The sequence below is a fragment of the Lates calcarifer genome, linkage group LG15 (genome assembly GCF_001640805.2).
Source record: "Lates calcarifer isolate ASB-BC8 linkage group LG15, TLL_Latcal_v3, whole genome shotgun sequence".
Lineage (NCBI taxonomy): Eukaryota > Metazoa > Chordata > Actinopteri > Centropomidae > Lates > Lates calcarifer.
In genome coordinates this window covers 5,367,762-5,379,172 of record NC_066847.1, presented here as the reverse complement: position 1 = coordinate 5,379,172, position 11,411 = coordinate 5,367,762, and the positions used below count along the sequence as shown (strand labels likewise).

Here is an 11,411-nt window from a genome sequence, read left to right as displayed (position 1 = left end):
TTATCTCAAAATGTAGTGAAACAATGTAACGATAAAGAAAAACACCTCATTCATATTTTTAATAGCATGCAGGTTTTCTACCAACGTCTGTATTAAAAAAACCCACTGAGCTTCATTCTACTGAATCTAATGTTGGGAAGTGGAGCGACCAAGAGCTTTACATGAAGTTAACTGTGCAGTAGATATTTTCTATATTTAACATTTCCTGTCTTACTTTGTACATTCTGTTAAAGTATTGAGCATTTTGCACGATTCTCAGATAGTTTTACTCTGACTGTACATATCATGCAGGACGGATGGATCTAAAATTTTAATTCTATTGTACAGTGCCATGCTACTTTTTAAGTGTTCCAGATCATATTGTAAATATTTATTTTGTTAAAAAATAAAGTTTGTGAGCTGTGTATGAGAATGGATCGCGTTTATTATTTGTGGAGAGTGATGACAGCTGAGAGTTTATGAACTGATAACACTTTTTATTTATCAGGATCTAAACATGCTGATACAAAAAATATGTACATCTGGCAAAATTTAAGTGAAGTTCGTACCAAAAACATTAAATTATACTAGGATACACACCAACAGGTGTAAGCAGATTAGATTAGATTTTCCACGCAACAAGACCAAAGACTCGTATTTACTTCTTCCTTGGAAGGCAAGCAAATGCATTGGCATCACACCTGGAAAGCTCTGAAATTGTAGCTGATATCAATATTGATGTGATGAATATTTACAACAATTTAATAATTGATAGTGCTATCAAGTGAGGTACCTTTTGACATGAGAGAAAGTCGGCGTCAGTCACATCTGACAACCGTTATCTTGCCTTAAACTGTTAAAGAAAAACATGCTTCAAAAGAAAAAAAACATAACGGTAAACTCATTCGTCCGTGGGAGTGACGCCAGTACATCTACTTGACACCCACATCATGCGAACGACAACCTGTTTGGATTTAAAGGCGCAGGACCAGATACTTCCCTCTGTGATTTAAACACAGTCAGACACTTCCAAGTCCTTGACCTAAATGCTGGCTGCATACTAATACACCAGACAGGACAAAAAAAGGAAATAAAGAAGAGGAAATAAGCGTCCCTTTGCTTCCAACATTTGTACCTTCTTGAGGTACGGCAATTAAAAAAGGACAGAATAATGTTTTTTCTTTTACAATTCCACCAAAACGGTGGAGAATTTCTCAGAAATAATACTAAATTTGGTCAGAAATCACACACATCTACATTTATGACATCAAAAATGGACCCAGAATGGTCAAAAATACTTGAAAGAGAGACTAAAATTTAGATAAGATTATATAACTGAAGCCCTGAAATGATCTCAGTCATGCAGGGAGCTGAATTATACTGCAATAATACTCAGTGACTGCGGCCACATCCAGACACATACAGGCTAACATAACACTGAACTGAATGTAGGCCTCTTGCTGCTCCCGAGCACGCATGCAAGTGGAGAGATATGAGAGCAGTACCAAAATAGCTCTCATGCCCTAAATTCCACATTAAAGCCACTGGTCACAGCACTTGGAGTTCAAAAATGCCGGTTTTCAGAGATGATCTTTTTTCATAACTATTTTCTACTCTTCTATGAGCTGAAACAGGAAATGGATGTATCTCTGCGCACGTTGGTGTGACAAAGATATAAATGTAGCCTTATTGTCGGACAGGTCACAGGTGAAAAGCTGATGTGTGTCCACTCACTTCACTATGTCATGTCAAACCGGCCCCAGGAGCCACCTTATGACACCACTATCTGTGTCCTGCCCAGTCACTGTAACCCATATAGGATAAGATGCTTAAAATGGAAACTACAAACTTTCCATCTTTCTTGAAGGGTGACGTGACGTTTGCAAAGTGTGTCATGACAGTTTCTACTTGAAGGTGTGCTTATGAAGTTTTTTTTTTTTGGTAACACATTATTAAGTATCTTCAGCCCTTATTCATTTTTTCTTTTTGCTTCTATGCAATCAGATATATTTCATTAAAGGAATATTGAATCCCAGGATTTGTTTTTACAAATATACAAAACAGTTGTCACATTTTTTAATACAGTACAGACGATAAGTAGCAGAGTAAAGAGCTCTTGCACTAATTATTTCATACTACTGCTGTTCACTGTGCTCCATCTCAATGCTTCTTTTCACCTTGCAGTCTATCAAATGGGGTTTGACAGGAAACACATGCCTGGGTCTCCTTGGGACATGATACTAGAGAGGGTTCCGTCTGTATCATTTATAAGAACAGTAAAGATGAAGGTCGGACATCAGGAAGCTATCGATCCGTTGCTCTTAGGCAGCTTGGCGTTACTGGGTGCTGTGTAGTAGCGCTGGTCGGGACGGGCCTCTGTTGACGAAGAGTGCCCAAACAGGAAGGTGTGCTTGCTGCTGCCACCATTGTCCTTGTGGCTGGGCCTGGATGGCGGGGCTGAAGCTGGCGGAGGGCCCCTGGAGGTCTGGTGGTTGGTGGAGGTAGGAGGGGGTGCCGCTCTGGACACACCCGTGCCCTGAGGCCTCGATGCTGGGAAGAGGAAGGTGCCATTGTTGGTGTTTTGGTTAAGGTTGGTGTGGGTCTGCCGGGGATCAGCCGCCTTGGCGGGCGGGTTCGGATCCGTGCTGGTGGACACTTGCTCTAGTTTGTCTTTGAGCTGCTGCACCTCCCTGGCAAGTCGCTCCACAGGGTGAGGGTGGTTGGCCGAGATTGGGTGGGAGAACGCCTGAGGAATGAAAACCAACATGGTTAGTTTTTCACATTAAACCACATTAGAGTTGGTGTTTTTTTAACTGAACTGTGCAGACATTCCCCACACAAATGTTCAGTGATTTCTGAATGAACAGATGTCTTGTGTCAATGCCACTTAAGAACAAAAAGAAAGAAAAGGGATTTGTCGGCCTGGAGGGGCAGTTTAATGGTGTGTGAAATTGTAGGGGGAAAGAATTCAATTACACAAAAGCAGTGGATTTTCCCTAATCTCTCTACAATGTGAACCTGAGATGGTATTTTAGCAGTTTGATAGGTTTTACTTGTTCCTCTACAGCTCCCTTAAAATAGATGACTGTATCCACCCACACGGGCCTCAACTATTCTTAACGTCACCATGGGGACGCTGATAGACACGCTGCTCTACAGACATCACAAAGGGTGTACCACGTCCATATTGGGAATTGTCGATCAACTGCTCCAACTAATCTGCACATCAAAGAGACAACGTCATCCACTAAACAGGCAGCGATGATGGGAGAGAATGCAACAAGGCGGACATGATGAGGCAGTAAACAGCGGATATTTCAGAGCCTTCAGGAAGTGTTGTGGGCCAAATTTGATTAAACATTTGTGTAGGATGGTGCCCACTAAATAAACTCAGTGACACATTCGCACTTAGATGCTTTGAATGTCAGCCTGCTCTCAGTGCATCACATCCTATTAGCGCACTAATTTCACCTTTCACTGGCTCTCAGCTTGAAGTGGAAACATTTATTTACAAACTAAAATCTACTTGTATTAATGGAAATGGTACCACTCCACTTCCTAGTTTTGTTATAGCCCAAATATGAACATTTTCTCCCAGCCCTCTCTTTGACTGTGGTGAATATCAAAAGCACGACACTGAGCAGAGAGATCATTTTAGAGCTATTAGGGACAATAACAAATTCATCTCGACTCCAAAAATTCTAAATGATGTTGTGAGGTTTTCAGGTATGGAATATGTCACTATTTTAAAAGGTATGGCTCTCTGATGTTTGTTCTACACAGATAAAACATGTCAGCAGAATAAAAGAGTGCTGGTTTTAGTTGCTTTAACAAGATAAAATAACAACAGCCTTGTCATTTAAGCCAGTGGTTCTAAAAGTTTCTGGCTTGTGATCCCTGTTTGATTCAAACTCTGAAGAGGTGGAAAAAACTTTTGTGAAATATGTATGTCTTTTTGATAATCTGGTGAACCCTCAGATTTATTATGGCATCCTTTGGGGGGGGTCCTGAACCACAAGTTGAGAACATCATTTACCTTTTTTTAATTTATTCATTTTTAATCAATTATCTGTTGGAGACCTAAAGCACTGCCTTGATTCACCATCATACTTAAGTATTCCCAATTGTCTACAGACATTTCCCACATACCTGTGCATGGAGCGCCCCCCGGAGGTAGCACTCCCTCCACAGGCCCATGCAGGGCCCCATAAGATGGGGCAGTAAGGGCTCGTAAGGGTCAAGAGGCCCTTGAGGTCCAGAGGTGGAAGTGAGGCTCTGGGGAAACTCAGTCAGGGCCCAAGCTTTCAGCAGCCTCTCCAGGCCGGGCACATTCTCGGAGGATGGCGCCCTCCGGTGGCTCTTCTTGTAAACACCAGAACTGCTGCTGCGCCAAGGAAGCAGGTTAGCAGGACAGGAGAAAGTGCCTCGAGAGAGGAGGAAGACTGAGCCAGGGATGGTGTCAGTCAGCTGATGAGACAGTGGGGAGGGACAGTGAGATGAAAAAGTTACTGTCAGTTAAAGTTTCAATTCAAGCCATCTGCAAAAGTAACCTAGAAACTGAATTAAAGACTGATTTATGCGTTTCATTCAGTTACAAGCAATTGTCTTGTAGTGTGGGTGTCAGTATTAGCTGTAGTTTTTAATTTAAAAACAATTACTTTACATGCACATTTTACTGATCTGCAGTCCTTTAACCAGAGAGGAGCAGTTACAGAAATCAGTTGATGGTACCTATATACATCATTTTGGACCACCACAAGAGGGTGCAGTGGTCTGCTGCAAATACTCAGAGCCTTGAGAGATGTCAATTCAGAAAGTAGATTAGACAATTTCCCAGCAACAGTGATTCCTTAAGTGCTCTGATACTGACAACCCATTACAATGTACTGACTATATTTGCACCTTTATTCATCAGGGAAGATTTCCTGTGCAATATAATGTTCTGCTTTCGAGCAATGCCACAGAAAGGATATAAACTGAATCTGTCTATGCACAAAACTGATCCCAACTGAGGCCACTAGAGGGTGTGATGCATCATGTAAAAGTTTTGGCAGCTCTACCCTGTGTGTGTCTGGGTTGGTGTTGAGGTTTCCATTGAGCAGCGGTTGGAGTGGAGGGGTTGGGGGGACAGGTTGGGTGAAACGGTCTCGTCTGTGTTTGCTGTACTGCAGGGCCCAGTCCCACACTGAGGGCAGAGGAGGGTCGGATGGATCTGAGGAAGAATCCGGATGAAGCACATCTCTCCAGCCATTGACAGGTGTGTAGGACTGCCCAAGGTTCTGAGTATAGGAAGAAATTTGGTTAGAAGATTCATTTTATAAATCAATATTCTGTTAAATGCCAACCTTTCTCTTCTGTGTTGGCAGATGTTTGACAGATTAATAGATCCAGATGTACCACAGTACCTGACTGTCTGTAGTAATGACTTTAAAATGTAATAAAATGTAATTCTCAGTAAGTTGAAAACAGCAGTATTGACGTAAACGGCACAGTAAAGTTGAATGATTATTATTCTAATCAATACATTTCACAGGAGAGCCTTTATTGGCCCTTGTCAGTGAGAGTCAGAGGATGCCAAAGCCCATCTCAGGTGTCCAGTACCTGGGAGCGTTTGCATCTCTCTCGCTGGCAGTTGGCCAGGAAGCTCGAGAAGAGTGGTAGGTGGATGCTGTCGTGCAGAGCCAACAGGAAGTCCTCTGTCAGCTGGAAGCGAGAGGGATACTGGGACCAGAGCTGCCAGACACAGTCTAGGAAGAGCAGGAAGACTGGAGCCTGCAGTGCGAGGGAGAGATAGAGGGAAAAAAAAAGTTAGAGGAAAGGAGGAATGAATGAAAAGAGAGGGGATGAGAGGGAAGAAAGGAAAGATAAAGAAAGTGAAGACAGAAAGGAGGGAGTGACCAAAAGAAAAGGAGGAATGGAAGGATGATAAAGGGAAATGTGTCTCGCTTTTAGTCCAATCTGCTGACGGTGAATGCAATATCCAGGGTTGGGTAACATGAATTAAATCAATAATTATCAAAACATTATCATTAGAATACTCACTAGAAATATGGGTAGAAAAACTTAACAAGATGTTCTAAATCATCTGGTAAAATGTTGAAATTATGTTCAAAACATTATGCTATTTTTATGTTTCATTGGAACAAAACCTCTCATAAGGAAAAAAAGCGAAGTATACAAGAGTTCACAGTGTGGCAGACCAGTAAAATGAAAAATGGCCTTACTTTCAAACTGCTTGGTAATATCAGCTTTACTGGCCAGGTGGTATTTTTCTAAGGCACAGTGAGTTTTTATTTTTCCTTTGCCCCTGTCTGTTCAGTATTTTGATGAACTGTCATGAACCACAGCGGGAGGAGAGGCAGAGCAGTCAGAGTTGTCACAGGCAACCCAACACCAGACTGAAATTTCAGCGTGAAGCTTGACCTCTCACCTCCTCTTTGTCATTGTCCCGGTGGTAGTTGATGCGACTGCAGAAACGGTGGCCAGCCATCACCCACTCCTTCTGCACCAGGCTCTGGAAACCCTGCTGGGCCCGACAGTGGGGGTCACACATCACCTGCACCAGGCTGGACACCACGCAACTCATGTCCCGGTCCTCTGCCTCTGTGACATCAAAACAGAGGGAGGTCTTCAAACTTCTTTGCCATTATCTGACACTTACTTCATCAACCTGCTGGATATGTGGCTTGACTATTTAAGTGTCTTTGCAAAATGTAACAAGTGCATTACTCACAGTATGCAGCCTGTCACATATGGCTATGCACATTTTGTTAATATGAAGTAACATGTGGGTCATATTATTATGACATCTCTTGTAAACTGTGTGGCTACCTTGTATAAAACTGACAGACATGTACTTTAATTGTGTATTAAACTCAAATGTTTTCCAATTTGTGCAATGTAGGGCCAGCAACCATTTAATTCAAAATCACCATTTAATTTAGCTCTTATTTCTCTTGATCCTTTTTCTCTGTAACAAAAGAGAGGGAGACAGAGCAAGACACAAAATAAGAATGACAATAAGCCAAACTTGCAGATAAAAATAATGCAGGAGACAAGACACAGAGAGGGGGCTCCCTGAGAAACAAAGTTTTCTTAAGCAGTGAGTCATTTCTGCAGTGGGACATTTACTGCTAATCCAGCCAGCGGCAGATCTGCTGCAACAAGGGGACTTAAGAGCATGACTGCTCTATAAACCTCTCAGCTAAGTAGACGATGTAAGGTCCAGCCTGATGTTAGTCACTTACAGCTGCAGAGTAACACAGAAAGTCAAACACCAGCAGCAAGTAGTAAACATCCTTAGCTGAAAACAGCCATTGTTTGGATAATGGAGTGTTAGGTCTGTCTCTCTGGGTGTTTATGAATGTACACAAGGCAGCCAGACCAAATGATTAAAAGTCAACAACAGCCAACAGCAGCAGGCTTCAGGGAGTACTGCAAAATATAATCTTTTATTGTCTTCCTCTTGTGTCCTTTTGTCTCAGTTTGCTCACTATCAGACACATCTGTGAGTGCAGTCTGGATAGCTAACAAAATGTTCAATGTCACTGTTTATCAGTAAGCCAGAACAACAGTAACGCACACTCATCAGTTGGCAGTAACGTCTGGAGGTGAAAGTTGCAGGCACCGCGGACAGGAGCCAGACACTCTGAGGTCATCCTCACTGCACGTTTAGGTTTACCTGGTCTGTCAAGCAGCATCCCCCGCCATCTGATCCATCTTACTATCAGATGGTGATCAGCTGACTCCTCTGCTCCACAACAAACAACAGTCAGCATCGTCCTCTTAGCAATACACAGAGCTGCATAGAGGTGACCCTCTCATTCTGACAGACACACAGCAACACTAATCTCAGGAGGGCTGTGAGTATCCCAGCATGCACTCAGCACCTCTCATGCTGGGCAAGTCCAGAAAAACAAAATCCAGGCCCTATGCAAAAGCTTAGTCCCAGGAACAGTGCTGTGTGTGGAGATGAGTTCGGCTGTATCTGCAGTTGGTATCACTCTACCTTCCACACTAACTAGACCACTACACCAAACTACCCATGTATATCACCCACACTATTGCGTTACAACTCTCCTGGGCAGTCCTACAGACTAAAGACCCTTTTAAGTGAATGCTACAGTATAGCGACCTCTTGTTGCATAGTGTTTGTGTGTGGTCTATATGCACATAAATTATAGTTAGGAGGAAGTGTCGTATTATAAATTGCAGGTTGAGTGTTGTTTGCTCAGCACTAAAAGCTCACATTTGACATTTACCTTATGTGCAAAGGTCCTGAGATAAATTCATGCCTATAACAATATGCAATCATTTCATGTGATCAACAATTTTCATTACAGGCTTAATTCTTATATCGAGACTACCTCTCTCACAACTCAGCAGTTGTGCTGGTGTGACCGTATCCTTAAAAGCATGTTGTATGGAGGCCTATTGACAATGTGCATGTAGGCTCAGTGGAGTGTGCTTGTTCCTGGTATACAGCTACTTCAGGGTTAGCCCTAATGTGGGATTAATGAGAGGGAGGCGGCGTGAATAATGAATGGATCGAATAATATGAGCTGGGGTCTGGGGTCACGTGACTCACCCTGCAGTGCCACAGTCAGGTGTCCGCCACGAAGCAAGCAGGCTACCTCTGAAGCTTTCCTCAAACAGGACCTGGAGAAAGAGAGGCAGGTTGACAGTATGTGGTGGAATCACATTCATTTGACAATATATGTCACAAACACAGAGACTGAGTTAATAATATGTCTAAACAATAAGGAGCTACCTGTTTAAAAGTAACAAGAGATACAATATTGCAGATACTGATGTTATAATTTTGGATGGATGCTTTATGTACAGTTGAAATATAACACTATAAGTGACATTTAGCTCTTAACATGTGAGGTTTTATGGTTTGTGATTTACTGATATATTTTCAAAGATTTTAGGGCCTGAGATCACAAATCTTCAGGAGTCAGTTAACAATTAGAATGGAAAACTTTATAATGAAAACTTGAAGCCATGAGTCTGAAGAAGCTGATCATGTTTTGTTATGCATATATTTTGCCAGACCGGCCAATCAGAGTGGTTACCTTGTGTAGTCTAGCCAGTGGGTGCTTTCCAGAGTAGATAACCATTTGTCATCAGGCACTGACACAGATGTGGAGATATCTACAAGCCAAAACACGAAGACGACAGATCATATTCAGACATTATTACTACAAACACATGAAAGCTTTAAAAGGTTTCAGAGTGAGGAGTCTCTGCTCATCTGATGACTTAAAAGTAAGAACAGACACAACAACGAGATGAGATCTGGAGCACAAAGTTATAAAGAAAGCTTTTAATAAGGTGCAGCAACAGACATTTAGACAAAGAGCAGGTCTAGTCTGTCCATACTCTGTGCTGTGCAGTAAAACATTAGTTGTTGTTTACTGCACACTGTTAAACACTTTATAACCAAGTGTTCCAGGCCTTAAAGAGCTCCTTTCCAAAATGTTCTGTGCTCATTTTATAAGTTGACAATTTAATGTCTTACTTTCTGCTTTTGTATGTTTATTTGTGTTTTATGCAAATGTCAATCTTGAAAATCCGTAAGAAACCATGTGACACTGATTGGTGTCAAAGAACGTCTTTACAACCAGAAAAAAGCTATCTCAATCATCAGTGTAAAGTGTAAAATCCATATAATCTCTGTGGGATCTATTTTCATTTTCTATCTAGTTGCTGTGAAGACTTAAAGCCCACTGTCAGTAAGCCAACCAAAAGCATCTGAGTGGCTGTTTTTACAGGACAATCCTCTGAGCCATGAAGCACTCACCCACAGAAGACAAAACACTGAGCTGACAAATGTGTGAACCCTGATAATCTGTGACCTTCACACATTGTTCATGTGTGAGAGAGTGAGAGTCTGTGTGTGTGAGATGGGTCAGCATTTCAGTTCCAGGGCCAGTAGTTGTAGACGACTATGGGTTTTGTCATCGCTGTTCTTACTCAACCATGGAATGTGCAGTGTTTGCTGTCATGACAAAAACAACAATGAAGTCTGTCTCACAAAGCCTGCTCTGAGCTTCCATTATATAAGTGGGAACAACATTTAAATAAAGTCATGTAGTAACACATTTTAAAATGTATATCAAATGACAATTCTGTAGAAAACTCAGCAAGCCTCAGTGGTTTGAGTGACAAATAAATAAAGGATTATTATGCCAATGACAAGATATTCAACATGACAGAGGTTTATATAACCACTGAACAGCGATAGATGAGGACAGGGATGTGGTTCGATGGCATGTATTGAACTCAAATCCAGTAATTAATCCACATATTGAATCTTAATTCTTTTCAAATCCCTTATAAAATCTTGTTAGATTTACCTTTCAAAATCTGCAAGTAACTAAACTTGCAACTAAATGCTAAAATAACTTGGGCCTAAAACCTAAAAATGTGATGAGCACCAAGTTAACGTTAATCGGCTTTTTGTTAACAGCTATTTAACAGCTGATTTTCGCAACAAAACAAATCAATCGAGTATCTTTCAAGCTGGGAACTGGATCCAAAATGGAACCAGCTATCAGATCCCACAGTCCTCTATATGCTCCAGTCTGTTTGTGCTGTGTGTCCATGCATGTTTGCTCAGGTGTTGTGTATAGATGTGTGTGTGTGTATTTGTGTATTTGTGTGTGTGTGTGTGTGTGTGTGTGTGTGTGTGTGTGTTCATGTCTCATCCCCACCTCCCAGACAGAGGGCGCGTAGGCGGCTGTGTGCCAGCTGGATGTCGGCAGGTGAGGGCAGCTCCTCGCCCAGCTCTACCACTACACACAGAGAGGACTGGCAACCGAACAGGATCATCTCCAGGTTTCTACAGAGCAGCACATCCTGCTGTCAACACACTGTCAACACACTGCTTCATCTGCAACAAGCCTGTGTTACTTTGTAATCAAGCTGCCTTTTATGTTTTTCAGTAGCTATTTAGTCATATGTTTGTAAGAAGCGGATCTCATCTCCAAAGACTTTAAAGTTTGAAGCTAAATGCTTTTAAAATCAGAGTGGATTCCCCAGAGCGCAGTGTAATACTTCACCAGAAATAATTAGTTTAAATGTTGCTTCGGTTAGGGGGAAAAAACAAGTTAAGAGGAAAATGTGAAAATGAATCAGCAAGTTAAATCTGAATTCATGTTCTTCAGTCAGCACAAAAAAGCAAAAAGTCATTAGCACAAATTAAGTCTGCTTCTCTGACTGCAGCATCAAGCTTCTGTAAACTCTTGTTATACTCAGTCTGGGGCCAGCTGTGATTTTAGTGAGCGTTTCAAACACATCATCATGTGTCTTTCTGTACAGTATGCTTAAAATAAGCTGAAGTGACAGGAGAGGTTCAGTTGCAGAGACAGTGCTGACTACATCATTGCACACAATGGTCACAGTATCAGAACCTCTTTTTTTTTTTT

General features: G+C 41.7%; 1 protein-coding gene across 2 annotated transcripts in view; it reads right to left on the bottom strand.

Moving 5' to 3' along the window:
* Positions 1-455: 455 nt before the first annotated feature.
* Positions 456-11,411, bottom strand: part of mtmr11 (myotubularin related protein 11) — a 30,342-nt gene continuing 19,386 nt past the window's right edge. For both annotated transcript variants that reach the window (XM_018700067.2, XM_018700068.2), the window contains 8 exons: positions 10,698-10,825; positions 9,057-9,135; positions 8,567-8,637; positions 6,410-6,582; positions 5,581-5,751; positions 5,040-5,258; positions 4,129-4,446; positions 456-2,725 (listed from right to left, as the gene is read on the bottom strand). In XM_018700067.2, the coding sequence (XP_018555583.1) occupies positions 2,276-2,725; positions 4,129-4,446; positions 5,040-5,258; positions 5,581-5,751; positions 6,410-6,582; positions 8,567-8,637; positions 9,057-9,135; positions 10,698-10,825 (1,609 nt within the window). In that variant the 3' untranslated portion in view covers positions 456-2,275. The remainder of the gene's footprint in view (positions 2,726-4,128; positions 4,447-5,039; positions 5,259-5,580; positions 5,752-6,409; positions 6,583-8,566; positions 8,638-9,056; positions 9,136-10,697; positions 10,826-11,411) is intronic.